Below are 27,151 nucleotides of genomic sequence, written 5' to 3' on the forward strand. Positions count from 1 at the left end.
CGAACACAGTAAGATAAGCGATGACGAAGACTGATAAGGCCTGGCAGACTCGGGATCGATGATATGTCCTTCTGAAGCAGGGCGAAATTGTACTTGATTTAGATTGAGGACAATTTTTCAACCCGAAAAATAGTGGGCTTTTTATTTATTTTTTTTCCCTTGACCGACAATTGTGCATGACTACTCCGTATTTCCTGGGCGGTGGTCTCTCGATCGCGGTTCGTCTCAGCGGCTATTCGCACAAGCTTGCCCCAGTCCAATCCAATCAAACGGTCGTCAATACCTTTGAACGGGCCAACTCAACTACATAAAAACGGTCGCAATTGGCCAAATGCGCAGTATCACACTTCAGTGCAGCGAGTTTAGTTCATCATGACGGATCCCCTGTACGAACTTCTCGTCCCCTATTTTGACCGCGACGATGCCTCCAAATGCCCGCCTCCTCCCTCGACCGACGCCACCACCTCCAAGTACCTAAGCCGCTTGTCTACACTATCCCTCTCGTCATTGAACTCAACGGAGCTTCAGTCCCTTTCTCAGTCTTCTCACTCGAGCCTGGTCTCGCTTCAAGCGCTCGCCAATCGCTCTCACAAGACATTTATTGCCTCCGCGGATCATCTATCCTCTCTCCGAACTTCCCTGCCAAACCTTGCAGAAGACACCGCGAAACTACGAGATGCCATACCAAAGCTTGACGAGGAAGCCGTTCGCTTCTCCTTTAGATATAGTAAAAGCGCGGAGAATCAGATCCTGGATAGAAGGAGGAAGGCAATGCAGCTAGCTGGCAATGTGGATCGATTGTCAGATATCTTGGAGTTGCCTACACTGCTTTCTACAGCGGTCTCCTCGTCTTCGATTAATGCCGGTGCGGCGGGCAATGCGGCTGCCGGGACCAGCTATTCGTCAGCCCTGGATTTGTTTGCACACATAAAGCGCCTCCAGACCCTGTATCCCGACTCCCCTTTGGTAAGGGACATCTCTCGCCAGGCAGAGGATGCAATGAGAGACATGGCGAGCAATTTAATTGCGAGCCTTAGAGTACAGAATATAAGGTTGGCTGCAGCGATGAGGACAGTTGGCTGGCTTCGTCGTGTGGCTCCGGAACTTGAGCATCCAGCTGGGCAGGGCAAAGATTCTACGCACAACGAAGGGGCGTTTGGCGCACTATTTCTTGTGTGCCGGTTGGCAAATTTACTGAAGATGCTTGACGCTCTGGAACCGTTGCGCGAGCTTGCAGACCAAGAGAAAGCCAAACGACTACAGCAGAATGAAAAGCAAAGTGAGAAGTCTAACGGCACCAGAAACTCGTGGTCTGGGGGGCACCAAACAGAGCGTTTTCTCAAGCGGTATATCGAGATATTCAGAGAACAAAGCTTTGCCATTGTCTCTTTGTACAGGAACATCTTTGCTCCAGCGCCTACTGAATCAGACTTGGCGGCTGCTTTGATCCCGGGCCTTGATCTTCGAAAGCTCCCTCTTGACGGAGTGGAATCAAACCCGAAGACACTGGGCAGAACGGAAGACCCGCTGTGCCGTCTACCCCCCGCATTAGCAACCTTCCCAATGCATCTTGCGCAACTTCTCATGGCCACCTTGAACGCCTATCTTCCCAACATTCGGGACAAGGGGTCGCGGGAGAGTCTGCTTACCCAGGTGCTGTATTGCGCTGCAAGTCTGGGACGTTTGGGTGGAGATTTCAGCATGATCCTATCGTTCTTGGAAGGAGAGGAATCTGAGGAGGGAGGCGAGGACCTCGACCAAGGTACAGACACGGTTCCTGAATGGGAGAAGGTCATGAAGCAGCATCGTGTGCTGGCGGAGCGACTTGACTCTCTCACCGCTGGCAGGAGTGAGGGTGAAGGGAAGCGTGTACATAGACAAGCTACACCAACACAGGGTTAATTGAATCTGTGAATACTCCGTAGACATGCTCAATACTCCGTACTCCAACCTCCATCCCTCTGTAGAGACCAATCTTGGGCTGTTGTATGGTCCATCCCGTCCGCCTCCCAGCTACTCCTGGCAGCCACTAAGCGGCTTGGTGCTGCGGCTGAAACCTGATCCAGCGCCTTTCCCAATTCGGTTTAGCCTTCGCGTAGTCCAATCTCGGAATGAACTCCGCCACTAAACCGGATTGGGATTGGTTTCCCCGGAGGTGTCAAGGAGCGAGACAATGCCAAGTTCTGATTGGCTGGGGCCCCGGCATCGTTACTCTCCGCGCTTTCTTCCCACCCGAAGTGGGCTCTTTGTCCGCCATGCCACGATATCGCCGCTCACGCTCGACCGCTACGCTGTTTGCTTTCAATGGTTGGGCGTGCTCCAGTTCCCCGGAGGATGTGTATGTTACACAGCCTTCACCTCATTTACCTTATTCCTCGTATGATCAACTAGCCCTCTTCTGACCTGTCGATTGATACCAACCTACACTCTGAAAGCTCCCGTATTTTTTGTTGTCCTCTGCCGTGATGATTTGACTTGCACTTAAGTTCGTTCTATTATCAACAGTAACAGTTTCCTGAGCTCACCTAATGGCCGCTCCATTTGTCCCTACAGCCCCCAATCTTGCCGGCGGGCTGATTGACCCAACAAAACAAGCTGAATACCCAATCCTCCTTGGAGATAAGCTGGCTGGAAAGCCGTCTTCGAGGGATACCCAATTCATCAATATAGCTTACAACTACAAGCCTAAAGGCGCTACACCGCGGCAGAAGACGACGATCACATCCACCGATACACCAGATATTTACAAGCTGACTATACAAGATAAAGCTGGTAATGCAGAACGGTCAGATCTGACGTACATTTACCATGGCGGTGTTGATCCCATATCCTCGGTGCCCGAGTCGGAATCGAGCAATTTGGTGCTGGTTTTCGATCCGAAACGGAAGGCATTTATTCTCGAGCCGGTCTCGACGAAGGTGAATTTTAACCTACGCTCCGCACCGGGGAAAACAGAAAAACAAGTTTTGGACCAATATGGCCAGCTTGAGGTTTTACCAAAGAATGAAGGGATTTCGGGAGATGACGGAGACGGGAACAAGGACGATGACGATACACTGGAGGTGGCCGATGAGGACAATCCTTATGACTACAGACATTTTCTTCCCAAGAAAGAGGCCAAGAGCGAAAGGAGGGCCGAAGTGCCTTCGTCTGAAACCACTCCTGATCCCGTTTCCGAGAAGCATTCAACATGCCCTGCAATATCATCTGTGTCTTCCGTGAAGGCCAATCCGAGGCCTCTCCCGAAAACCAAGCCGCAGATCAGTCCACTACGACCTCAGATAAAACGAGTCACTAAATCAGCTATGGCCAAAGCTGGAAGCCCAGCCAAGGCTAAATCTAAACCAACCCCCCGCGTTGATGCCGGCAATCTTGTCAATGAATCGCCTCCGCCAGAAGAAGAACCCAAATCAGCATCACCCACCGCACCTACAGCGCCTAACAGCAATATAGTAGTTGATGGAGATCTGATAATTGACTGGGGTTCTCCTCCTCCCGAGCGACCGAAGATCAAGCTGAATCCTCGCGATTTCGCTTCGGGCAATACGTCCGCCAATGAGGGAGGTTACGGCAGTGGCAACAATGAAGGTGATGAAGATATTCGTTCGCCATCCCCACCGAGACTCGCCGTTAGCCGAGCATGGCAAAAGCGCCCTCCGCAACAACAGGACGAAGAGGATGAGGAAGAGGAGGAAGAAGAAGTGAGCGATGAGGATGATAATGAAAGTGAACAGGAAGCAAACGATGATGAGCCTGACGATGATGGCCTGGAAGCTGAAATGGAGGCGGCATTTGTGCGGGAGCAAGAGGAAGAAGAGAGAGCCAGAAACTTACTATTACAGCAGCAGCAGCAGCAGCAGCGCCATATCGTCAGTGACGAAGAGAGCGAAGTTAGCGAAGAAGAGTAAGCATACCTGAGGGTATGGGATCCCTTCCTCGGCAGCAGGTCAGTTTTCTTGGAGTGTGATGGAATTCTACAAAGGATTATATGTTGATGACTTTTATGCGACAAATACCCTGGTTGGTTCAATAAATCTTGTATGTATGATAGCGTTAGGCAATTAACGACAATATATGACTCTTCAAAGCTCCGGTATTCCCTGCAGATGGCTTTTTAAGTCGTAGACCAACGGCCATAACAGAGCACGCAGCGTCAATTACCCACGAGGTCGGACCGGCCATTGATCGGGGTGGAATATCTATGCTCCGAACTGCCACTGCGCGCCGTCCTCATTTCTCATCCCTCTGCATGACTCCGTCTGCCCGGCTTCAAGCTTATAACGCTCCCTGGGCTATCGTTTTAGGCCTCTTTGGTCACTCTCCCACATTATATACGTTATTGCCACCAGTATTTTACGTCTGAGTGCCCCTTATTTTCCATCGTCCGGGTGTGTTGAGGCGCGGATGCGCTCCCCGTTTCGTGTCCATGACATCAGACATTTCCTGAATGTCTTTGTTGCACCCGTGTGCGAGGGGAGGAATATAAATAATTAAGGGTTTGTGTGGATTGTGCCCGAGCCGCATGCAGACCATTATTTTTTGCATCTCTACAACTCACCGATAGCCCGAAGCCCGCAAGCTTCTACCCTTGCAAACGCGTCAACCGAGGAGATATTGGCATTGCGAGTCTGTCCTCCTTCAATAGCGGAGGTAGAAACAAAAATGCCTTCGATCTCATCAAATAAAAAATCTTCCACTCCTCCGGTCCCTTCGCCCTCGAATCCGGTTCTCCTAGCTACCCAGTCTCAATGGCTCTTCACAGATTCAGAACTCCTCCGGTCGCCGTCAGTTCTAGACGGCATGCCGATCGAATCAGAGCATACCAGTCGGGGAAAGGGCGTCAACTTTATTATGCAAGTCGGCATTCTACTAAAGCTTCCGCAGCTCACACTCTGCACGGCCAGTGTGTACCTTCATAGGTTTTTCATGCGATACAGTATGGTGGATCTGCCACAACGGCCAGGAATGCACCCTTACTCTATCGCCGCCACAGCTCTTTTTCTGGCGACAAAGGTGGAGGAGAATTGCCGCAAGATGCGGGAATTGATAATTGCTTGTTGTCGGGTGGCGCTGAAGCAGCCGAATGTCGTGGTGGACGAGCAGTCAAAAGAATTCTGGAAATGGAGAGACACGATCCTGCACAACGAAGACCTTCTCTTGGAAGCCTTATGTTTTGATCTTCAGCTCGAGCAGCCGTACCGACTTCTTTATGACTTCCTGTGCTATTTGCACCAGCAGGACAACAAGCCACTGCGAAATTCTGCCTGGGCATTTATCAACGATTCCATTTTTACGGTCCTGTGCTTGCAATTCACCTCCCGGACAATAGCGGCGAGTGCACTGTATGCCGCGGCCAGACACTGCGACGTCTCCTTTGATGACGATATTCTTGGCCGTCCTTGGTGGGAACAATTGGATGTTGAGCTAAGAGATTTGAAGCGAGCGTGCAACAGAATGGCAGAGTTGTACGAAAGATCTCCGCTTCCCAAGCCTGGACAAAAGTATCCTTCTATCCCGGGGAATGAAGGGGACTCAACCGACAAAACGAGACATGTTATCTCTAGAGGGAATGAAAATGGCACAGAAGACGGTTACCCAGATGAACGAAACGGATCTCTATCCCCTGGGGAGATTAGTGAACGAAAGCGAAGCCGCGAGGCCGACAATCTACCCTCTCCAAAACAAAATCCTCTCCAGCATACGCACAGCGTCTCTACTAATGGAAGACTGAATCAAGAGCAAGAACAACCATCTCCAAAACGCCAGCGTCTTGATGATAACCAAACGACAGCTCCGAACTTTAGAAGCCCCCTCCCCCATTCTCAAACACAACCGCGATTCGATTCACAGCCTAAATCAAACCAATCCTCCCAACCGTCCCTTACTAACGCGACATCTACCCTTCACATCTCCTCAAACAACAACTCTACGTCTCCTGAGACGGCAACACCAACATCTACCACAAATCCACCTCAACCTGAGACCACAAATTTAAATGGAACTTCCAATCCAGAGCATAGACCCCCTCCTCCGACTTCCCTATCCGCTCCCACCACACCGAACGATAAACCGCAATCGTCACGCATACCGGCCAGTTATCAGCGTAAGAAGGAAGCAGCGTCGCCTCGGCCACCGGGTAATATCCCTCCCAAACCGCCACTGGACTAGTAGAAAAAGGAACGAATATTAAAGGGGGATTTTATAACATATATCTATGGAACTGGATGAAAATATGAATAATCTAGGGATGGGAAATTATTGTCTCTCTTCATTCTAATGAACACTCTTATGTCCTTCAGTGAATCTACGTATTGAAATATGCCACCGTGGTTCGCAAGGCTGGTGCATGGTGGCTCCCGAACTTCCTCCTCGGGATGTCCGAATAGAAATCAACCAAATGGGAATAGAAAATCCATCTTTCGAATTACCCTTAATGACCTTGGTCTGGAAAGTATCCCAAAAGTATCTTGTCAGGTTTAGGCAATCAACGCGAGTTATCATTCCCTATAGCATGCAAACGCAAAAAGACACATTCCTCACGTGGTAAAAGCCAGTTTTATCTGGCCATAAGCATCGCTTTTTGTTCTTTTCCCGTCCTGCTAAAAATAAAAAGTTGCATGGTGGGGATTTCAAATCACCGCTCCAACGCCAGCGCAATATTTATACAGGACTCCGTTCTCCAAAAATACAAAAGTATAGTAAAAAAGCGAGATGCTCCATATCATAGAAACCGCATAAATGAGACAGAGAGGAGATAGTTGAAAAAAAATCGCTGGAATATTAAAATTCTGCCGTAAAGGGAGGAGAAAAACAGAGAAGGGAGAAATAACAAAAGGGGAATTAAAATAGAAACGGGAACATGCTTCCGGTGATATCATTTGTTTGGTGATTGCGCCACGCTATTCCGGAGAACAAAGCAAAGAACATCGACCACCAACGCCGCGAAAGCTGTATGATAATACATGGTACATACCACCCAAGGACAAGGACGCTGAGGAAATAGCATATCAATAATACATCGTGAAAAAATAACGAAAATTAAAGATCGTACAGATTCGTCGAATATGGAAGATGCGTAAAATATTAGTCCCATTTCAGAGAACATCGAAAGACATTATCTTAGATGTCTGCAAAAATGGCGTCCAGCTCGTGGATTTCCACAGCTTCAGGACTCTGGAGATCAAGCCAAGAATCTAGCGCCGCGTCGATGTGAAGGCCAAACCCAGCATCGATCATCTCCAACGACCGCTTGCAGCCAGAGACGCCCTTTGTTTTGCCGGGAGATAAGATAGGCTCAAGAGAGACAACGGGACTCATAGCAGCACAGTCATCGACTGCAGCTTCTGAGGCCGTGCTTGAAACCGATGACAAGGAAGATAGTTCGGACGATATAGATGGGGAAGGTGATGTGCCCAGAACTTGTGCATCTGCGGCATCAACATGGTCTTCGCTTCGGATGAGATGCGAGGGAAAGTATCCATATTCGTGGTTTTGAGGGTGGGAGCCGTGGGAAACGAAACAATCATCCATGTTCACCTCGTCCCGCGACACATCGCCTTCAGCGCCTCCTTCAGAAGCGGAACTGTCCTTTTGTTTTGCCGCTGAGTCTTCTGCCGAGGTTCTCTCCCGAACAGAACTTGCAGTCAAGGTGAACTCCTTCTCGTCGCCCTCCAAAGGCGGTGAAACTGCACGACTACTATGCGAAATGCGATAATTGTGGGCCATCCTGCTGCGCACTGAATAGCTACCTGTCGGGGTTGGCGGTCTTCCAGGGGTAGAGTGCTCGACTGACAAGCCAGTCTCCTCATGTTCGAACGCGGGGCTTGACAAATCAACCTCAGGGCTTGGACTCATACGCGCTCTTTCCAAGGCCTCATCTGAATCGTCAAGGTCGATGCTTGCATTAGACAAACTTGGTGTGATTTGTTTTGCGGCCGCGGGAGGCGAAATAATATCACTCGAGTCCTCTGGCAAAGGCTGAGGGGTTGAGTTCGTCAGATAGAAGAAAACCTTCCGTGGGTGAACGGGTATTTGCTCTTTGGCAATCGGGCAAGGAGCGAGCGCTGTCCAGGGCCGTTTTAGGTACAAACTGAGCCGAGATGAGATCAAAGCTGCTGCATTTGCCGAGCTACAAGGGGTTAGCAAGATTCGCATAATCAAAGATCAGAAAGATAACTCACTTTGCAATAGTGTCGTTAATGGACGACAGCACTGTCGCGAGTTCTTTAATCAGATGAGGCCTGTTTCCCGTCTTCTCGAGTTGCTCAATAACAGCGACAATAATGTCATCGTTTATTCCCTCAGTATTGATCTTCGCCACGATTCCGGTATCAGCCGGAGAGGGTGGTGGCGTGTGGCCGTAGGCAGCAGCCAGCCTTTCGTTCCTCCCATCAAGCGATATTTGGCCATTCGAAGATGTGCCCGACGGGCTTTGCGACTCGGAGTCGTGTGATCTCTTGACCTTTTTCGAAGGTGGTTGATTTTCGGTGGTGGCTGGAATTTTGGACGCGGATGAGGATCGATTGGAACGGGATGCGTTAGGGAGGTGGATGCCGAGTGAGGGTAAGGAGAGGGATTTTCGGCGTGTATTGTAAGGCATGGTGAGATGATTATGAGCCGATGAATCCGGTGTTGAAGATGGAAAAGAAAGGGGAGCGAAGGGGTATTTGCTATGTTTGAAAGGGGATGTTTGGGGCACTTAAGGGGGGGAGGATAAACCAAAGATGAAAAAAAATAAGGACAAAGGAATGCGATCCAGCAAAAAAAAAAAAAGAAAAAAAAGAAAAAGTTGTCTGGGAAGGATCGGTGCTTTGGCTTGCTTGTAGGTTTCACTCAGGAGATTATGGGCCGTTTCATGTCGGTCTGATTGGATATTTTTATGGGCAGTGTGGATCGGGGTGCATCGTGAGAAGAAGTCGAAGCGCACTAGAAAAAGCAGCTCTCCACTTTGCAGAAACGACGAACGTAACAGGGGATTTTCAAGTTTAGTGGTCGTGGGTGGTGGTGGCGCTTGGTGGTGCTTGAACCTTGTCCGTCCCAATCACATCGCATGGTACATGACCCAGCTGAGCAACAGCTGAGGGCTTTTTTGGGGAGCCGTGCGTAGGAAGTGTCACACCGTTTTGTGCGGCGAAAAGCAAGGGCAAGCTGCAAGGTTGGCTGAACCAACGCGGGCAAACACGTTCATTCCTCGGGCTCATCAAATAAGATTCTCCCACGAAAGAAACAAGAAATGCTATTTGAGATAAACCTCATGGAACAGTGGGCGACGGCCGTGTGGAAGTTCTTCTCCGACCAGGCAGCTGGGTAAAGCTTGAGCCTGCCACTTACCATTGAAATGTCAAATCCTTTCGGAGAACGCGAAGGCAAAAGACGCATCGATGACGGAGGGTCCGGGTTGACGGAGCAACCAGCGTGGAAAGCAGGCACCATATCCTCGTTCTTCAGATTCGTTCAATTCATTTCGCTGTGGGGGACGTTGAACTCGGAGGCTCAGAAATTATTCCCATCCTCGTACATAAGAGATGCAGGGAAGGCAGAAATGCTACATTCACCGCCCATAGCTGCTTCATATTAAGGCCCTCATATCCCTGCTAGGGCAGCCATTAGTGCATGCGGATTAATCGAGCTGTGGCCAACCGGATCAGATTATCCACTCAGACGGCATCCAGGCCCTGCGCAGCACGCTCCGCCAGAGCGCACAAAAGCGCTGCTCGTGGTCAACTTTGCACTTCCCCACCAAGAGAGGATCCGTCTCTTCTCCGCAGTCTCGATGCGGTGTATCCTGACATCCAGAGATACATGTACTCTGTATCAAGAACAGCTCTTCTAGGTGCAATAACGACAAGTTGCGGGATACTGAGTTTCTGGCTGGGGGTGCTCCTGTGTCAAGCCGGTTTGTGTGGATCCATGAGCAAAGTTTGAAGGTTCGACCAATATCACCGGGAGACTGCAGAGTTCCCCGACAAAAAGGAAAATTCGAAAAAAAAAAAAAAGGGGATTAAAAAGGTCGAGGCTGTTGGTAGAGGGGCAAATCAGGTTTCCGCTTTTTAGTAATCCGGAGAAACATCCTGTTACGGGACAAAAGCACCGTCTTTGGATAACCCATGCATTCATATTATCCACCTGGGGCTTGATGGGCGTCTTGTTTCTTTTGTGCGGAGTGCCCTCAAATCCTCAAAGCTTCGTATTCGAGCGTACGAGTAAAATGACATATCAACTGGGATTCTCTCGGACTTGAACAGACCGGACCAAGGCAAACAGAGGCTAACTAGTTCTATCACCGACCATTGGGCAGTCAGCACCCCTTCATGATGTATGCATACTCCGTATCGTGTTTGATGAGGGAGACACGATGCAGCAAGACGTACTAGTTCTTTATTTTCCTTAGTTACCGGGCTTGCCGGCAAACGCCCCGGCCTGACTCTCGGCAGAATCTGTATTCTCGAGATCTTGCGCTTGAGATGCGGTCTCGATGTCCTCAGGCATGATGGTGGATTGGCGGGAGGATATGATGGGAGTGTGATGGAGATCTCGGGTGATCTTCGGCCTCGACCACACGACACCGAGCCACTGAACCAACCAGAGAGATCGCCGCGGTCTGGCTTTGCCGGCCGTGGCGAGCGAGGGCGAAAGCCCGCATGCGATGTGGCCTGCAGCAGCCCGCCTGAGAGAGGCAGACGTGAGAGGTGAAGCGAAGAGCAGATGATTACTTTTCCCCATCAGGATAACACACCCCATCAATCGCGCGTCTTGGAAGTACCGGTACCTCCTCGTGCTGTCCATCCCCGGAGTATAACGAGGTACTGTACAACCCTGTCATCGCCATGCATGCACATCATGAATCATCATTGTATGCAAGGATGTGCGTTTTCTTTGAGAGCCGACCTGCAGCCATCATTGGCCGGGTTAATAATGCGCCTGATGCCTCAGCGATCAGAGGTTGTCTCCCCCTCCACAGCAATGTGCATCAGCGACCTGTGGAAAAATCGCCCAGCCATCACTGCAAGAAAAGGCTGGTGGACCTGAAAATCAGCAAACCGCGTGAGGGAAGCTTTTGAACCACCGCCCTATCTTATATTGCGGAAAATATGCGGGGCACATTCCGAGTCGACTTCCTTGGTAAGCACTTTCGATCTCTCTGCGTTCCATCTCATTCAGAATGCAACAGCGTAACGAGCAGATGAAAGAAAGATGATCCTTTCCGTTTCTCTCCAGAGACAATATCAGCGCACCGTTGGTGATCCCTCCAAACCTCCATCTCTTGGACCTCGCGCTCGAGTTCGGATATTGACCGGGGTTTCCACCCATAGTCGAACCGGAGTCCGGTGTAGGTCAGATATGACAACCGTTTTTGCACCGATTCGGGATGGTAGTTGGGATACCGAGTTCGTCGTCCAAACCACCATCCAGACTCCTTGCCATACGGGGTACCCAGAACTTGCTAGGCAATTAAAGAATGGGTTGCAACCGCAACTCTGCCTGGCGGGTATCTCTGGGGTCCGTATCCGATCTCGTTTCAAGTGAACCTCAGCGAAGTGGATTTATCGACGGCGGTCACTCCACCTGGGTGCGGTATTGTTTGGCGGATTCCCTGGAAATTTAGCCCATATTCCCCCACGACGAGATGCCGGGTTACGATGAAATGTTAAGAAGATCTATGGGAGGTATATCTCCTAAATAATGACGACTGTTCTCCTACCAAGCCAGCCGAACGAGATTACCGTTCCTGGTGTGACCTGGAGTTTATAGTTGAATTGGCAAGGCAAGGCAAGGCTGCACCCCCAAGCTCCTTGCGAGTTACTTATAGTCTTGTTCCCTGGAGGTTTCCTTTCCCGCTTTGATTGCGATAAAATGAGCACCAGGCCGCAGCCAAGAAACTTTTGGTGATCTATCATCCCATAAGAGACGCCAGGCTCGGTTTGGCTTTCTTAAAACAATTTCATACGTATTTTATTCATTTTTTCTTTTTTGGCCTAGCAAGTAAGAATTGCAAGCAAACTGGAGGTCCTATGGCACCGTGATTTGTTTCTTCAAACTTCCTACCTAGTCCTTCTGGGAACGCGACCAGCATTCATGATGGCTAAATGCATACAGTATTGCAAGTGATGGTGAACTTCATGGATTCGATGCTAAATTGATTTCTCTAAACGAGATACTATAACCCTTTCATTGATACCATCACCGGGAAATATCTTGTTGTCGGAAATTCACGGCTCCATTAAGGCAAAATTCCTTCCGAGGTGTCATATATACCGTACTTGCGACCTTGTGTGGTGAACTGCTTCTGATATCGGGTTGACAGTGTGCAGGAACCTGTTAATATATTGATTACAAGTCATGTCATCTAGAAACGAGATACTATGCGCATATATCAAAACAAAATACGGAGTACATATCTACTTCGATCTGGAGAATGCGGGACAAGGGAGATAAGATGCAGGGGTCGACGGATGCAATGCAAGCCAAACTAATGCCGCAGGGTTGTTGTTATGAAAGAACCCCCCAAAATACCAACAATTCCATGCCACAGCTTACAGAAAGGTTACAATTAACATCTCCAGAGCTTCGCTCTCTGTCATGATTGAAATAAAATGGATGGAACTACATGCTGGTACAGAGTATTGTAGCCATACCTAAGTCTCTCGAATCAAAGGGGTATAGAAATGCACAACGCCTATATGCTTGTCTACGCTCATAATCATACATGTATCTCTATAGTGTACAAGTTGCAATCCACAGCAATATCATGACTGCTTCTGAAGCCAAAAGAGCAAAATGCCGCTCGCTGCAGCTTTGTCCTTAGTCCTGGTTTTGTATATCTGTTTCTTTATCCGCGCGCTCGGTCTCCTTTTTCGGCCGCAAAACGTATTTCCAAGTCGTGCCTAGATGCCATCTCTTAGACTCCACGACTTCAAGTCCACTCTGCTCAACAATTCTCCCAATGTCTCTATTCCACCAGCATCCATGCTGATCTGCGTGTGCGGGAGCAAGATCATCGAGTAACTTATTCAACCAACCATAGTATGACCGACCGTGTTCCAATAGAAGAATCTGCCCCTTTTCTGGCTCGGTTAATTCCCCAAGATGCTTTAAAAACGCCACAGGGTCGGCTGTCGAACAGAGCCCCATCGTTTCGATGACCGTATCGAATTTTGGCTCCTTCATCCCAACCGGTATCTTTATTGTCGTTCCCGGAGGAGGAGAAATAGGTTCCATCGCATCCTGCGCCCGGAAAGCAACCTGCTTAAACGCTGGGTACTTCTTCTCAAACTTCTCCCGCGCAACTTGAACCATTTCACCGCTCTGGTCCACAAAGGTGACCGATCTGCAACCTCGAATCGCTGCCTTCCCTTGCTCATCCACAGCTCTCTTCTCGCCCAGCGTGTAGTAGTCAAAATTCCGACCTGTCCCGCAACTGACTTCCAACACATTCCCTCTTGCCATTTGAATTAGTTCTCTCCTCCGTTTTCCCAGTCGCATAAGCATCTCTGCCGTCTCCACTTCTGCATCATATGTTCGCGCGGATTGATCGTAACGATCTGAGAGGTCGTGGGGAACATCTAGTGATTTCGCCGCCTCGACAGCCTTTTTATAGCTCACGAATAGGTAGGTGCCATAAGTTGAAAAGGCGAAGACCGCAACAGCGGCCAGGGTGAGCATTTTGGGGCGCACGGACCGCGCAGATGGCAGCTCCGAGGATTGCGCGGCCGTCGGAGGCGGAAGAGGCGATTTCTTTTGCGCAGCTCTAGCGCTTCCAGTTGTGTCAGCTGTAGTTGAAACTCGCGTAGAAGAGAGAAGAGCAGATACTAGGCCGATGGGGATCCCAATGGATTTTTCTCGAAGGCAGGTGACTGGAGTAGTCGCCCTTTGTCGATAAATTCACCAAGGGGTAAAAAAAATGAAAAGGAGATCATATCTGACGGGTCATACCGGCGCCAAATTCCAACGCTCGGGGACAATAAGGACTGAGAATCTTTCATCATTCTCACACTAACCTCCGTGGTGATGCCGCATGGAGCGGGTCAAACAGTGATTTGCGTCCCATCGCATGGCCAATGTGTTTCGAACTAGCCTTGCCCAATAAATGCTTTGTGCCTGCTGGTGGCATGGTCTCTATAAACTAGTGTTATTGGACACGTGCAGAAACCTCAGGTCAACGAATTAGCCGTTCGGATAAGAGCGCCTCTTTGGTGGAGTAATAAAGACAGGGACGGGTTTAAAGATCGTTCACCGGGCGATATTCCTTTTTGTCGTCGTTGTCGAGTGGAGAGCCGGAGAATCAAAGAATCACGAAGCGAGTGACAAGCTCGAAGCCGCGAAAAAGCGATTGGAAAACACCAGAGTGTGTGGCAGCAGAGATTGTTCTGGCAGAGTTGGTCAACTCGCTGCCTGAGTGTGGTCAAATTCTCAAGTTGTGCATCGCGCTTTTTGGGGGGAGATCCCGGCCTTTTGGAGCTAGCTAACTAAGGGCGAACCCTGCATCTTTGCTCGATCCTTGTTGCAACTCTCTGCAGCTCCACCGAGCTCACGGGGAGATTTTCGAGGGCGAATCTGTCGTTGTGATGAATTTGACTGATCCGGTGAATCCTGCTCTTGAGTCTATTCGAGCTCACTGCGCCTTTCGAGCATAGCAGCGATCCCGGCACTATGCGCCAGACAAACGACCAGCCCGAAGCATCCCCACTTTCTCGGTGCTGGCGGCGGCGGCGGCGGCGGCGGCCTCGTTATCGCGCAAGGTGCGCAGCCGAGATAAGCATGCCACCGCTTTGCTTAAACGAGCTTATAACCGCACTTTCGGACAGACACACACAAGCCGGAGTCCGATTGCGAGAAATTGGCATTGATATCGAAAAGATATGGCAGCCACACCACTACCAGAATCTATTCTCATCGTCGGCGGCGGCGTCTTCGGCTGTATGTCATTTTACCCGAAGAACGTTCCAACCAACAGTTCAAAAGCGCTAACAACTAACTCCGCTCATTGCTAGTATCGACCGCCCTCGCCCTTTCTCGTCGTCACTCTGGCAAAATCACCCTCGTCGAATCGTCTCCCACAATTCCTAATCCTCACGGCTCCTCCGTCGATGCGTCCCGTATCATCCGCGCGGACTACGCCAATGATGCCTACGCCCGTCTCGCGACGGCTGCAATTGAGCAATGGCGAACCACTGAATGGGGCCACGAGGGGAGATATAACCGCAATGGCCTGGTTTTGGTCTCCTCCGGCAGTGCTGAGACAGGTGCGTACGTGAGAAGCAGTTACGAGAACGTCAAGGCCCTAGACAAGAGCGGAAAGGAAGTTGAGCTCTTGCCGACCAAGGAAGATGTGGAGAGTGTGGTTCCAGGCTATGGCACGGGCAACAACGTTGCCGGTGGATACGTGAACTGGGGTTCCGGCTGGGGTGACGCAGAAGCATCGGTGCGATTCGCAAAGCAGCTTCTCGACGAGACAGGGAGGGTCGAATTCAAGACCGGAAACGTCAAACGTCTACTCTCAATTCCCGACCAAGGCGGCAATCGGAAAGTCACCGGTGTCGAACTCTCGGACTGCACTACGATCTCTGCAGACCTCGTCATCCTCGCTGCTGGTGCATGGACAGGTCAACTCGTCGACCTGCGCGGCCGAGCGGATGCCACAGGCCAGGTGCTCGCCTACATCCAAATAACCGACGAAGAACAAGCCCGGCTCGCGAACATGCCCACGATCCTCAATTTCTCGACGGGAATGTTCATCATCCCACCACGCAACAACCTTCTCAAGGTCGCCCGGCACGCCTATGGCTACCGAAACCCCAAATCCGTCCCAGACCCATCAGGTGGTAACGGAACCATCGAGCCCAGTCTCCCTGAAAACGGTGTTCCCATCCCCCCAGAAGGCGAACAAGCCTGCAGAACCGCTCTCCAGGAGATGCTTCCCGCGTTCGCAGACAGACCGTTTGTCAAAACACGAATATGTTGGTACTCAGACACGTGCGTATAACCCTTGCTAACATCGAATCATGTCACACACATAAGAGAGAGAAAAAAAAAAAAAGAAAGAAAGAAAGAAAGAAAGAAAGACAACTCAGGAAAAAGAAGAAAAGGTATTTTCTAACACATCCCAATACCCAAACAGTCCCAAAGGTGACTTCTTGATCACTCACCACCCCACCTACACCTCTCTCTTCCTCGCAACCGGCGGAAGCGGACATGGATTCAAATTCCTCCCTGTGATCGGAGATAAAGTCGTCGACGCCCTCGAAGGAAAACTCGATCCCGAACTAAAACAGCTCTGGTCCTGGCCGGAACAGCTCGCCGTCGCCAATGGTGAGATCCCCATCGTCTGGACAGAGGACGGAAGCCGATCTGGCCCGAAAGGAATGATACTGGCAGAGGAGCTTGCGAAGAATAACAGGAGGATGGGGAGCAAGCTTTAAGGCCTTCGACTTACTCCGTAGATATATACATCTTTAATATTGCCCTCCCCAAGCGTAAGTCATATAAGTTCATCTTTTACCGATCTAGCGAATAGCGTTATACTAAGGGATACGTATACATGTGAAGACATAAAGAAAGCCTGCTTCTTTTTTTTCCTTTTTTTTTTTTTTCTCCCTTCGATATTTTTCATTTTTATTACTACCTAGTAGGTATGATACATTCTTTCCACTGCACGACGTGAAGTAATCTGCGAGTTCGTGTGTGTATGCAACTCCTGTCCACTCCAGGCCTCTTGAGTCAAAGTGAGAGCTGGGATCAAACCACTCCACAATGCAAACTCATGAAAATAAGAATTAAGAGCTTTCCGACAAACAAGCTCCTGCGTCAGCAAATAAGAGAAAAAGGGTCGTAGAAAATACCACCATTCCCCCGTATACGCCGATGAAAACCCATCCCAAACCAGCGGAAGACCCGGCGATTTGTCTAATTTAAACAAGCTGATGGCAAAAAGGAAACGAGATACGCCGCTTTTTCTCTTTTTTTGGAAATCCGAATCCAGCAAGTACACGGAGCGGGAAAAAGAAAAAAAATCGCTAAAACGCCATGAAATGCAGGTAAGACAGCTAAAAAAGGGAAAAGATTGATGGGGGATTAAAAGAATAACTCCACCCGTCAAGGATCACTTGGGTGACAACGAATAGCGCGGAAAGCAATCGCAATGTCAGGAGAAAATATGTTAATACACTGAGACAGAAGCACAGTATGGGCACTTCATGCTCAAAGGAAGCATTAAACCTTACGGAAGTCTAGAGTCCGGGGTTAGCTGAGGCAATTCAGATAAACTTCTTTCCTGGAAGGGGAGACGTTACCAGTTAGCACAGGGTAGATCATTTCAAAGGCTTGGTAGATTTCTTCTCGAACTTTTGCGCCAGTCAATACGATCTTCCCGCTAACGAAGATGAGAAGCACGATCTTTGGCTTCATCATACGGTAGATAAGACCAGGGAACAGTTCTGGCTCGTAAGAGCTGAAGTTGTGATGACGACTTGCAAGACCTTCCAAACGGATAGGGAACTTGATGTCACACGACCCGACAATGTTTTGGATCTTAAAATCAGTGAATTTGGCATTGAAGCCGAGTTTTTGGATAATGCGAGCGTATTTTCTCGACGCCAGTTTTGAGTCATCTTCGGACTTAGCTCCGGTAACAACCATCTTGCCAGAGGCGAAGATCAGGGCCGTGGTCTTGGGCTCGCGAATACGCATGATGACGGCAGCGAAACGCTATTTAAAAAAAAAAGGCAAGTTCTGTTTAGCACAAATGGCCAGATACTTGAAGCAAGAGTCAAGAGGAAAAAAGAAAGGCGCATGTCAGTACCTTTGGATTGTACTCTGCGTTTCGCGCATGCAGTGCGATGGTTTTCAAGTCCAAGCGACAGTCCAAATTGACCGTTGCGACAATGTTTCTTTAAGGAAAAAAAATGACACATTGTGTTCAGCATTCTGGTGATCCAGAAAGGACAGTGGTTCAATACTCACTGCAACGTTGGCACAATGCCGCTCACGCCGGGCCCAGCTCCAGGGGTAGCAACCGGAGTCGCAGGAGCGGCACCGTTTGCGCCCTGCTGGCTGTTTGCCTGGCCGCTGTTCATCCCATTTTGGTCTTTTTCGGAAGGCGGGGTGAGATCGCCGGCGCCTCCTGGGAACGACAAGGATGCGGGGGACGTGAATGCCTTTGCCTGTTGCGCGGTAGAAGGATGGGTCGTAAGGGACTCCATAGTCAACTGCTTTGTGTTGCAGAATGCAGGATTCTCAATGACCTGAGGGATGTTTGCAACAAATCTCAGATCAAAGCAATCTGTAAAACAAATGATGTTAGCAATGTTGTTCCAGCAACAACGAAAAGCTGGGGTAAATTTATAGTTGTGGGCTCAACGCAAAGCGACGGAGGTTGCCATCCACAGTGATATGCGCCAGGGAGCAGCGCCAAGGAACACAAACATGACGAGGAGCACTTCACCACCGGCTTCACTTACCACTCTGCGGAAGATGAACAACTGAATGTCTCCTCCAAGAACTGACTGCGAGCTAAGGCAGGGGGGAGTGTTCACCACAAAAGCTTGGTCTTTAGTTCCACCTTGGTAACCAATAGCAACAACAATAGCTCGATGTCAGTAATATCCTTGGTATTTCTTTTGCGATGCACTGGACGTTGAAGAGACTCCGCCAGTAAGCCTCCGGGTCAACGAGCCGAGGTTTCTGTTGTTCTTTGCCAGTCAAGTATTGCGATTGCAGACGAGACCGAAGCGAGATGGGACAGGACGACGGTCACGGTTCCGAAAAGGGAAAGACAACGCGACAACGTCGAGAGCAGCAGCAGCAGCAAGCGCAAACCTGGATCAGAAAAGAGAGACGCGGGAACACGACGGTCGAGGGTGGCCGGCGGTGTCCCTTGGGATATTCTACCGTTGGATGGAAAGAAAAGGAACGGAAGGGAAAAGAAGAAGCGAGATCAAGCAGAGCACCTGTGTACTGGAATGGGGCTCTGCGACAGCAAATAAGTATGGGTCTTTGTGAATTGATATAATTTCTTGTGATGCGACATTAAAACATTGTGTGCCTAAGAGAGCATCGAGGAGGAAAGAATTATGACTAACAGGCAACACTTAAGTACCGTGAGTCTGGAATCGGGGTAACTATCTCCTAGCGCTTGATCCCTCCTATTTTTATTTTTTTTCTTCCCCCCTTTTTTTTTAAATGAATTTTTTATTTTTTTATTTTTTTATTTTTCTCCTTCAGCAGTACACCGTATGGGTGGGATGTGCTCGGTGGTGATGGTGGTGGTGGTGGTGGTGGTGACGGAAGAAGAACGCGGCGGAAGGAGAACCGGATGACGTTCCAGACGGTGCCAAGACCAGGAGGGAATCCCAAATGTGAACAGCAGGCCAGAATCTGAGGTGGGAGAGGGCCTGTTTATATATCTGTGACTCATCCCGGCTGATGTGGCCACAGCCAAGCCTTATGCCCACTATCGACACGGCCGTTGCTTTGGCTTTCTGTCCAGATTGTGGTGGAAAATCCCCCGTGCTTGGCTGTGATTGGCCCTACCGGAGCTTGCCTGCAGCGTCATCCTGGAACCGGAGCTGCTCCACCAAAGCTCTATCTTTCCCTGGCTCGTGGTTGCGCTGCATCACCAAGCGCCACCCCGGCCAATCACTGCTGCCGAAGCCTCCTTGGCCCTCTGCCTCGCCACCCCTGGCTGCGAGTTGGAAGGGCTGGCTTGAGTCAAAAGCCCGCTCTCGGTGCGTGCCAATAACCCACCGCCCTTGACACTTCGTCGCCCTCTCCCTTGGAGCGCAGAATTCGACAGATTGCGCGATACACTTTTTCCCCCTTTTCACATGGAATTTTTTTTTTTTTTTAACGCGTTTCCAATTTTTTTTTTCCCCCTCATCCACCCTTCGCGCCAGGAGGCTCTTTCGCGTCCCGCCGGGCCACACCTTGCTTTGGCCCGTTATCGCGTCCCAGCGCAGAACCTTTTTTTGCGCGTTTTCTTTTCTTTTTTTTTTTTTTTAATTCAAGATCAACTTGGGAAAGAGACACGTCTCGATTTTCCCTTTGTAGGTTCAAGGAATCGGCCATGTCCGTCCTGCATCTCCCAAACGCTGGAACCTCGATGGGGAACGCCAATCTTTGCGCGTTTCTCACCGCCGCAAGAAAGTGAAAATCAAAAATAATCTACGTAGAACAAAGAAAAAATAAAATAAAAATAAAAAGGAAATATTGACCTGGTACAGACTGTGCAGAGTATGTGGAGAGTCACTTTGCTAAAGTTTTAATGAGCGCTGTCGCCAAAGTCCAGGTATGCATGCGCTCTGTACGGAGTACTCCGTGCGCGCCTGAGCTTCGGAATTTGCAGCGTAATACCGACAGCTTTGATGCTGGTGCGGAGTTCTCTCTCTCAACAACGTCGCCGGTCGCCCGGGGTTAGCCAACGAGCCCAATTAAAATCGGAGGGGTTGGGCTGTCCTAACGCGACTCCTCCCCTCAAGGACTGGTCTGGGCGCATTTGATATATAAATATGCAGCCTAATTTACGATGAACGGGACGCCGGGACAAGGGCCTTCTTTCGCAAACCAAAGCTGGCTGGGGCCAAAAAAAAAAAAAAAAAAAAAAAAAAAAAAAAAAAAAAAAAAAAAGAAGAAAAGCCACTGCTTGCCCCTCCCGGGTTATGGTCGCGATTATTTTATGATTGATCGAAAAATGACATGATGCGTAGTTGACTGGGGGACGAAAGAAATCACGACTTTTGGGGGCCCTCGAGCATTTGAATGTTGACCACGCACAGGGAGAAGATCATCGCACGAGACCTTAAGGAAGTTTTAGGTATCCTTTACAGAACACGCGGAGTCCTCTGTACTCCGAGTGTTCTTTGGGATGCGTGCATTATTTCCGCTTTGAGAATCATTCGTTACTCCTGCATCAATAATTCTTCTTTTCCTTTTTTTTTTCCCCCTCCTAGCTACGGAGTACATGTGCTTTGGTTCTTACTTTTCTTTTTTGCTTTTTCTTCTTTTTTGTTGTTTGACAAGAGCTGAAGGTAACACAGGAATGCATGCGCTACATGATCATCATCCTTCCCGAAGCACACAAGAGTACTCCGTATACTTGCAGCCTACAGTGCTGTAGCCATCCTGTTCAACCACAGATATGTCCCTCTTAATACCAAATTCAGCCATTCCCTGCGCACTCCGTAGATACACAGCTCCTATAATTCCTCGAGTCACCGTTTTTCTCTGCGAAAATTCCTCGAGCGGCTGAAAAGCGTCAAATCAGGACAGGCGGCATCACATGACCGACTGATTGACATCAGCTGCGCTCCCATTGGCCGGGAGCTGCCCGTCGGCTGGCCTCGGGTTCCGTCCTCCGGTCTACCTTGGCTAACTTATGACGGAGCAAAGGTGCGCTAGTTAACTCCTCCAGAAGATTTTCGGACATCCGCACCGCTCAGGGATAGAAACTCCTCCCCTTCCCATCTATCTCTCTCTACTCTTCTTACTTACTTTCCTTTTGGGTGAGGGTATGAGCATTTGAAAGGAAAAGAAAACCAAAAAGAGGTTGCTCGTGTGTCAACCGGGAGTCGCACAAATGGCGTCGAAAGCCGCCATTCTGCCGCTTTTGAGGCGAGAGGTCCTCCCTGCGTCCGGCCGGTCGTGGACGAAAGCCGTATCGACCAATTGCTGCTCTCGCTACTCTACACGGGCTGCGGAGGCCATCCAGCAGCAGCCGGCAAGGGGGATTCGACGAAGGGAATATTGGGCTCGGCCCGCGATTGTAAACCAGAAGAGGACCCTGTCAGGGACGCCGGCCCGACGGAATGCGGAGGACGGCGAGGAAAAGTTTGATCCGGCGCAGGTCGAGAGAGAATCGGACAGTGTCGATGTATGCATCGTTGGAGGAGGTTAGGTTTCCCTTGTTTTTATAGAAGAATACTAGTACTATCTATCATTGTGCTAATACACACCTCTTTAGGTCCTGCCGGTCTCGCGGCTGCGATAAAATTGAAACAGCTCGCGAACGAAGCGGGTAACGAAGACTTCCGCGTTCTGGTGTTGGAAAAAGCTGGTGAAATCGGAGATCACATCGTGTCCGGCAATGTCCTTCAGCCGACGGCGATCCAAGAGCTGTTCCCGGACTGGCTGTCCGAAGACAACCCATCGCGATTCGAGCACGCTACACCTGCAAAGGTGGACAGGATGCGTTTCCTTACTGAAAACTCTGCGATCTGGTTGCCAGAGCCGCCGCAGATGAAAAATCATGGCAACTACATTCTCAGTCTGAGCCAGCTATGTCGATGGCTTGGAGAGCGAGCCGAGGAGTTGGGTGTTGAGATCTACCCGGGTTTCGCTGCGAGCGAGGTGCTTTATAAGCCAGATGGATCTGTGAAGGGCGTAGCTACAAACGATTTGGGCATCGGACGAGATGGGAAGCCCAAGGATTCTTTCGAGAGGGGCATGGAGTTCCACGCCCGTGTTACTCTTCTTGCTGAAGGATGCCACGGAAGCTTGACCAAGCAAGTTATTAAGAAATTTGACCTACGCCGGGACAGCCAACCACAAACATACGGCCTCGGCATCAAGGAAGTCTGGGAAGTGAAGCCTGAGAATTTCCGCAAAGGAGAAATTACTCACACCTTGGGGTATCCTTTACCATCGGACACATACGGCGGATCATTTATGTACCATTTTGGTGATAATATGGTGGCTGTGGGGTTGGTTGTCGGCCTCGACTACCCTAACCCGTGGTTATCTCCCTACGGCGAGTTCCAGAAACTAAAACACCATCCTTTGTTTAAATCTGTTTTGGAAGGGGGCAAATGTATCTCTTACGGGGGGCGTGCTCTGGTCGAAGGTGGATTGCAGTCAATACCGAAATGCGCTTTCCCTGGTGGCGCGCTGATCGGGGACAGTGCCGGCTTCATGAACGTTCCAAAAGTCAAGGGCACACATACATCCATGCTCTCCGGTATACTGGCCGCAAAAGCAGCGTTTTCCGCTCTGTCAGGAACAGAGGATGTAGGAAGCGTGTTTTTATACGAGTATGAAGACGCATTGAGGCAATCTTCAATCTGGAAGGAACTTAACGAGGTGCGAAACATACGTCCTTCGTTCGGTCCGTTCGGTCTGCTTGGCGGCATTCTGTACTCCGGGTTGGAGACGTATCTGTTCAAGGGAAGGACGCCATGGACTTTCAAGCATCACTCCACGGACTCTGCAGCCACAAAACCGGCTTCCGAGTGCACCAAGATTGAATATCCCAAGCCTGATGGTGTGATCAGTTTCGACATCCTGACCAGCGTTAGCCGCACGGGAACCAATCATGAGGAAGACCAGCCGGTTCATCTGCAAGTGAAAGATTGGGACAAACACACAGATGCAGCGTGGCCCAAATATCAGGGCGTCGAGAACAGATTCTGCCCTGCGGGTGTATACGAATACATTGAAGATCCGTCCAAACCCCACGGGGTGCGATTCCAGATCAACTCACAAAAGTAAGTTTTCTGCTGTCCTCCTTTCGTTCTGCGCCGTCTTCTCCCCTCAAAGCGCTTTCTTCTCCCTTCTAACTTATTTTTTCCCCACAGCTGCATCCATTGCAAGACGTGCGACATCAAAGTTCCGACCCAGGATATCAACTGGCAGACGCCCCAGGGTGGTGAAGGCCCGAAGTATTTCATGACTTAGGAGACATGCAGTTTGACACGTGCAGTAAAAAGTATACATACCCCTTGTTCGCACTTTTGTATATAAAATTGGTCCACCGCTCGCACTCCACATATTCTTTTCAAGCATTTTTCGTAAAAAGCCCTGTGGATAGAACATGTCATTGTTGCTCGGCCATTGGCGGCCTTAAAATACACCGCTGCGGTGCCCGTACGGAGTAGTTGTGCCTTGTACGTAACAATCCTCGAGAGACCAAAAAAAAAAAAAAAAGGTGGATGAAGCAGATCTTGCGAGGATAAACCCGAAGAACCCTGTAATGTGCCAGACCACACCCATCAGTCGTATCCAGCTCGTTGGATGGCGAGAAAGAAAGCGGAGTGGAGGGTTGCGAGGCTTGAAGCGGTTTAGTGGAGGCACGTGGATGGCACTCAAAGTGAGGCTGAGGATTTCAGCGCTTCTGGGTGAATTCACAACAATCACATCCCTCCGACCTCCAACAATTCGATTTCCACCACAACTGGATTACTCGCGAGCCGTCCAGGACCACACCGACTCTACATTCCATCCCAGGAGGAGCAGTCTCTTAAAAAGTCGAGAAGAATCCTCCGTATTCGAGTTGGACTCGAATATTTGGAAGAGGCCTCCATCATATCCTTTGTCCGTCCAAAAACCAAACGTCCTTAATCAGGATTAATAAATATCGCCCACAATGAGTGAGGTCTCGTCAACGCGCCTCTATCTCGGCAATCTGCCCCGAAATGGTATGCTGGTTCTACATCTTACTTCTTCTCGCCCTCTCTGGTACAGATGATATGGTCCTTGTTACCCCACACATAACACACAACACACATACACACTCTTCCTCTCTCATGTACCGGATATCTGGATCTACTTCCTTTCCCGGGGAAGCGGGATGGAAGGGACAGAGGCATAGGAAATTGGAATGCGAAATTGCAAATAAGCGGCCTGTTCAGATCTCTTTTAATTCATTTCCAGACAAATTCTCATGGACCTGGCTTGACCATCTTGGATTTTCGTTTGGCCGCGAGAGGCTGACGCAAAATGGGCATGGCTTTTTTGCCTGGACTCTGTTGTTTCCAGTCACCAAACAGGACGTCGAAGAACACTTCAACCAGCACGGATCCGGAAAAATCACGGATATCAAGCTTATGAGTGGTTTTGGTTTCATTGAATACGAGGATGCTTTGGACGCACGGGATGTCGTTCCTGGTGAGGACTCCGTTCTACTTTCCATCACTGGTCTCCTCCTTCACGCCCGAGGCTCGCAAATCATGGATTCCAATTTTACTGACTGAGACTTTCGGGTTTGCTCTACAGCTTACCGTATGTGATTTCATAAAAAAACAAATTCCCTTGTGCCTGGAGGGTTCACCGTTTTTTAACCTCTCATGCTTTGCAGATGGAACGGACTTCAAGGGCTCAAGACTCACGGTCCAGTTTGCACGTGGCCCACGGCACAAAGAAACATTCTCGGGACCTTCTGATCGCTCCAATGCTCCACGTCCACGCCGTACACCTTACCGTATGCAGATTTCTGGACTTCCAGAGACGAGTTGGCAGGTTAGACAGTTCTGTTTCCATTTCGGACCCATTGGGCACTCTTTCGTCTTGCTTTTATCTTGATAATCTCCGCACTACCCACTTCCTCTCGACGGTTCATCACCAGAGACTTGTCCACTCTTTTGGTCTTTTCTCTGTGTGCTGCGTGTGAAGCTGGCCGACACCACCATGGCTCTCTTCATGCGCTCTTCACCGTCTACATTTGGCTCTATTGCTCTTGCCTTGGATCTCCTCAATCCACCACCATTCAGAGCGGAATCTCTGCTCCTTCGCAACTGGAGAAGCATTCGTTTCTGGACACAGATATCTTGGGATTGTTCTTCACCAACCTTACGAATCTGTGGCCATCCGGAGGACTTATTTCCATTGGAACTGGACTCACATGAATTGGTTTATTAGGATCTTAAAGATTTCGCCAGACAGTCTGGCCTTGACGTTGTCTACTCGGAAACACTCCGTGACCATGAAGGACGAGGGTAAGGTGACTTGTTTGGCAACCTAAGGAAGCATCAAACTGACCACCACGAAAGGTTTGTCGAATTTGAGACTGGAGCCGACCTCAAGACTGCTATCGAGAAACTGGACGGACGTGAATTCAAAGGCTCCCGTGTGACTTGCACCCAGGACGTAGGGATTCCCTGGCTCCGTACCCCGGATTACTGGTCTCATCTTTTTCTAGATCCAAGCTCCCGATGACCGCCCAGTTCGTGATCCTTATCGTTCTCGCTCCCCCGTGCGTCGTGGTGGCTATCCTCCCATGGATGATTACGACAGGCGTCCCCCACGTGGCTACAGTCCTCGTGGGCACTATCGCGAGCGATCTCCTCCACCTATGCGTCGCGATTACTATGATCGCGACGGGTATGGTCGCCGCACGCCGCCACCACGTTCTCGTATGGATGATTATCCGCCCCCTCGCCGGCCATATGATGACCCTTATGACTTCCGCCCCCCTCCACCACGTCATTATGATGACCCATACATGCAAGGCAGATATGGACGGCGACCTTTGAGTCCTCCACCTAGAGGGGACTATGGAGGCTATGATCGTCGCGGTTACTGGTAGATATCCCTCTTCTACCCATTGCTCCAAAAATAAAGCCCTACCTGTCATCCCTGCTTTCTCCTGGCAGTTTTGCATCCGATAGAATTCCCGCGTCCGGGCCCTGATATCTATTACATTAGAACGAACACGTTTCCAGCCGTCACTGCCTCTCCTTGCCTTTTACAGGCTGAAGAACCCCCAGATTCCCAGCAGTGAAGGCTGTGTTAGATTCAGATCCTATTATTTACGACATATCCATGCATGTTCGCTTTATGATTGTTTCTTGAACATACACCCTGGATCGACGCCATACAACGAAAGTGCTCTTTTGTGAAGTCCGAAGAAAGCGATCTATCTGGTGCAAATACGTATGTAACTTTCTTCCTTTTGCTGTTTGACGCATACAATACCTTTCTGTTGCGTGTTTTATGACTGATTTATGCTCTGTCTTTTCTGTCTCTCTTTTGATGGTTTCTTCTTTGAGTAATGAATTTGGAGGAAATTGTTGCTGTTATGCTTTATGTACTAGCTAGCGGGAATTAAAAAACAGAAAGCATAATATCCCCCTTATAAATAACAGTTACGTGTCTGCATATGCTGTGTCCAGCTATATAGCTTGAATTGGGAATTGTAGTTGAAGCTAGCCTGGAGAAAGATCCGGAAGACTGAGTTTGTTGGCACTCTCAAGTCGCTGTTAGGCCTGGTGCACCGACTCTGGCAAGACCCCGCGAAGTTAAAAATTCATGATGTTTGCGAGACGTGATCGGTAGGCCGCGTCCGAGATTACCTGCTGAGGCGAGCTATTTTCCCCGCTGTCATTCCCTCCGCCAGGTTAAAATTTCCTGCAATTCCAAGGAAACCGTTTTCCCAACATTTTCGATTCCC

General features: G+C 49.7%; 11 protein-coding genes across 11 annotated transcripts; 7 read left to right on the top strand and 4 right to left on the bottom strand.

The window, feature by feature from the left end:
* The first annotated feature begins 333 nt into the window (after nt 1–333).
* D8B26_003080 (uncharacterized protein) lies at nt 334–2,014 on the top strand. Its single transcript, XM_003068632.2, has one exon. The coding sequence runs from the start codon at nt 373–375 to the stop codon at nt 1,900–1,902; it is 1,530 nt and encodes a 509-aa protein (XP_003068678.2). The 5' UTR covers nt 334–372; the 3' UTR covers nt 1,903–2,014.
* A 326-nt stretch (nt 2,015–2,340) lies between these two features.
* D8B26_003081 (uncharacterized protein) lies at nt 2,341–4,069 on the top strand. Its single transcript, XM_003068631.2, has one exon. It carries the CDS (start codon nt 2,529–2,531, stop codon nt 3,906–3,908), a length of 1,380 nt encoding a protein of 459 aa, XP_003068677.2. The 5' UTR covers nt 2,341–2,528; the 3' UTR covers nt 3,909–4,069.
* A 217-nt stretch (nt 4,070–4,286) lies between these two features.
* D8B26_003082 (uncharacterized protein) lies at nt 4,287–6,403 on the top strand. The gene is made up of 2 exons (XM_003068630.2): nt 4,287–4,496; nt 4,565–6,403. The coding sequence occupies exon 2, from the start codon at nt 4,663–4,665 to the stop codon at nt 6,166–6,168; it is 1,506 nt and encodes a 501-aa protein (XP_003068676.1). The 5' UTR covers nt 4,287–4,496; nt 4,565–4,662; the 3' UTR covers nt 6,169–6,403.
* Nucleotides 6,404–7,119: 716 nt separating this feature from the next.
* On the bottom strand, nt 7,120–8,599 carry D8B26_003083 (uncharacterized protein; the record flags this gene model as incomplete). Its single annotated transcript, XM_003068629.2, has 2 exons — nt 7,120–8,128; nt 8,181–8,599. 2 exons carry the CDS (start codon nt 8,597–8,599, stop codon nt 7,120–7,122), a joined length of 1,428 nt encoding a protein of 475 aa, XP_003068675.1.
* A 1,787-nt stretch (nt 8,600–10,386) lies between these two features.
* Nucleotides 10,387–10,785, bottom strand: D8B26_003084 (uncharacterized protein; the record flags this gene model as incomplete). Its single annotated transcript, XM_066124035.1, has 2 exons — nt 10,387–10,666; nt 10,736–10,785. 2 exons carry the CDS (start codon nt 10,783–10,785, stop codon nt 10,387–10,389), a joined length of 330 nt encoding a protein of 109 aa, XP_065980110.1.
* A 408-nt stretch (nt 10,786–11,193) lies between these two features.
* D8B26_003085 (uncharacterized protein) lies at nt 11,194–11,526 on the top strand (the record flags this gene model as incomplete). The annotated part of the gene is made up of 1 exon (XM_066124036.1): nt 11,194–11,526. One exon carries the CDS (start codon nt 11,194–11,196, stop codon nt 11,524–11,526), a length of 333 nt encoding a protein of 110 aa, XP_065980111.1.
* A 1,275-nt stretch (nt 11,527–12,801) lies between these two features.
* D8B26_003086 (uncharacterized protein) lies at nt 12,802–14,110 on the bottom strand (the record flags this gene model as incomplete). The annotated part of the gene is made up of 2 exons (XM_003068628.1): nt 12,802–13,867; nt 13,998–14,110. The coding sequence occupies 2 exons, from the start codon at nt 14,108–14,110 to the stop codon at nt 12,802–12,804; spliced, it is 1,179 nt and encodes a 392-aa protein (XP_003068674.1).
* A 693-nt stretch (nt 14,111–14,803) lies between these two features.
* D8B26_003087 (uncharacterized protein) lies at nt 14,804–16,540 on the top strand. The gene is made up of 3 exons (XM_003068627.2): nt 14,804–14,916; nt 14,991–15,972; nt 16,118–16,540. Exons 1-3 carry the CDS (start codon nt 14,859–14,861, stop codon nt 16,416–16,418), a joined length of 1,341 nt encoding a protein of 446 aa, XP_003068673.2. The 5' UTR covers nt 14,804–14,858; the 3' UTR covers nt 16,419–16,540.
* A 668-nt stretch (nt 16,541–17,208) lies between these two features.
* Nucleotides 17,209–19,363, bottom strand: SPT15 (TATA-box-binding protein; the record flags this gene model as incomplete). The annotated part of the gene is made up of 6 exons (XM_066124037.1): nt 19,077–19,363; nt 18,456–19,009; nt 17,959–18,277; nt 17,798–17,885; nt 17,289–17,703; nt 17,209–17,225 (listed from the first exon to the last, which is right to left on the bottom strand). The coding sequence occupies exons 3-6, from the start codon at nt 18,195–18,197 to the stop codon at nt 17,209–17,211; spliced, it is 759 nt and encodes a 252-aa protein (XP_065980112.1). The 5' UTR covers nt 18,198–18,277; nt 18,456–19,009; nt 19,077–19,363.
* A 2,045-nt stretch (nt 19,364–21,408) lies between these two features.
* D8B26_003089 (uncharacterized protein) lies at nt 21,409–23,801 on the top strand. The gene is made up of 3 exons (XM_003068625.2): nt 21,409–21,881; nt 21,953–23,471; nt 23,562–23,801. The coding sequence occupies exons 1-3, from the start codon at nt 21,569–21,571 to the stop codon at nt 23,659–23,661; spliced, it is 1,932 nt and encodes a 643-aa protein (XP_003068671.1). The 5' UTR covers nt 21,409–21,568; the 3' UTR covers nt 23,662–23,801.
* A 313-nt stretch (nt 23,802–24,114) lies between these two features.
* D8B26_003090 (uncharacterized protein) lies at nt 24,115–26,859 on the top strand. Its single transcript, XM_066124038.1, has 8 exons — nt 24,115–24,401; nt 24,742–24,870; nt 24,979–24,984; nt 25,061–25,221; nt 25,621–25,697; nt 25,752–25,848; nt 25,901–26,283; nt 26,407–26,859. Coding segments are annotated over exons 1-8 (906 nt in total). The 5' UTR covers nt 24,115–24,349; the 3' UTR covers nt 26,408–26,859.
* Nucleotides 26,860–27,151: the final 292 nt, after the last annotated feature.

The sequence above is a fragment of the Coccidioides posadasii genome, chromosome 2 (assembly GCF_018416015.2).
Source record: "Coccidioides posadasii str. Silveira chromosome 2, complete sequence".
Lineage (NCBI taxonomy): Eukaryota > Fungi > Ascomycota > Eurotiomycetes > Onygenales > Onygenaceae > Coccidioides > Coccidioides posadasii.

Excerpts from the sequence above, each read along its gene's own strand:
- D8B26_003080 (XM_003068632.2), top strand. The coding sequence starts at position 373 with ATGACGGATCCCCTGTACGAACTTCTCGTCCCCTATTTTGACCGCGAC.
- D8B26_003081 (XM_003068631.2), top strand. The coding sequence starts at position 2,529 with ATGGCCGCTCCATTTGTCCCTACAGCCCCCAATCTTGCCGGCGGGCTG.
- D8B26_003082 (XM_003068630.2), top strand. The coding sequence starts at position 4,663 with ATGCCTTCGATCTCATCAAATAAAAAATCTTCCACTCCTCCGGTCCCT.
- D8B26_003087 (XM_003068627.2), top strand. The coding sequence starts at position 14,859 with ATGGCAGCCACACCACTACCAGAATCTATTCTCATCGTCGGCGGCGGC. Across the intron at positions 14,917-14,990 it reads CGGCGGCGGCGTCTTCGGCT|TATCGACCGCCCTCGCCCTT; the intron begins GTATGTCATTTT and ends GCTCATTGCTAG. Across the intron at positions 15,973-16,117 it reads ATATGTTGGTACTCAGACAC|TCCCAAAGGTGACTTCTTGA; the intron begins GTGCGTATAACC and ends ATACCCAAACAG.
- D8B26_003089 (XM_003068625.2), top strand. The coding sequence starts at position 21,569 with ATGGCGTCGAAAGCCGCCATTCTGCCGCTTTTGAGGCGAGAGGTCCTC. Across the intron at positions 21,882-21,952 it reads TGTATGCATCGTTGGAGGAG|GTCCTGCCGGTCTCGCGGCT; the intron begins GTTAGGTTTCCC and ends ACACCTCTTTAG. Across the intron at positions 23,472-23,561 it reads TTCCAGATCAACTCACAAAA|CTGCATCCATTGCAAGACGT; the intron begins GTAAGTTTTCTG and ends TTTTCCCCACAG.
- D8B26_003090 (XM_066124038.1), top strand. The coding sequence starts at position 24,350 with ATGAGTGAGGTCTCGTCAACGCGCCTCTATCTCGGCAATCTGCCCCGA. Across the intron at positions 25,698-25,751 it reads CGTGACCATGAAGGACGAGG|GTTTGTCGAATTTGAGACTG; the intron begins GTAAGGTGACTT and ends CCACCACGAAAG. Across the intron at positions 25,849-25,900 it reads GTGTGACTTGCACCCAGGAC|ATCCAAGCTCCCGATGACCG; the intron begins GTAGGGATTCCC and ends ATCTTTTTCTAG.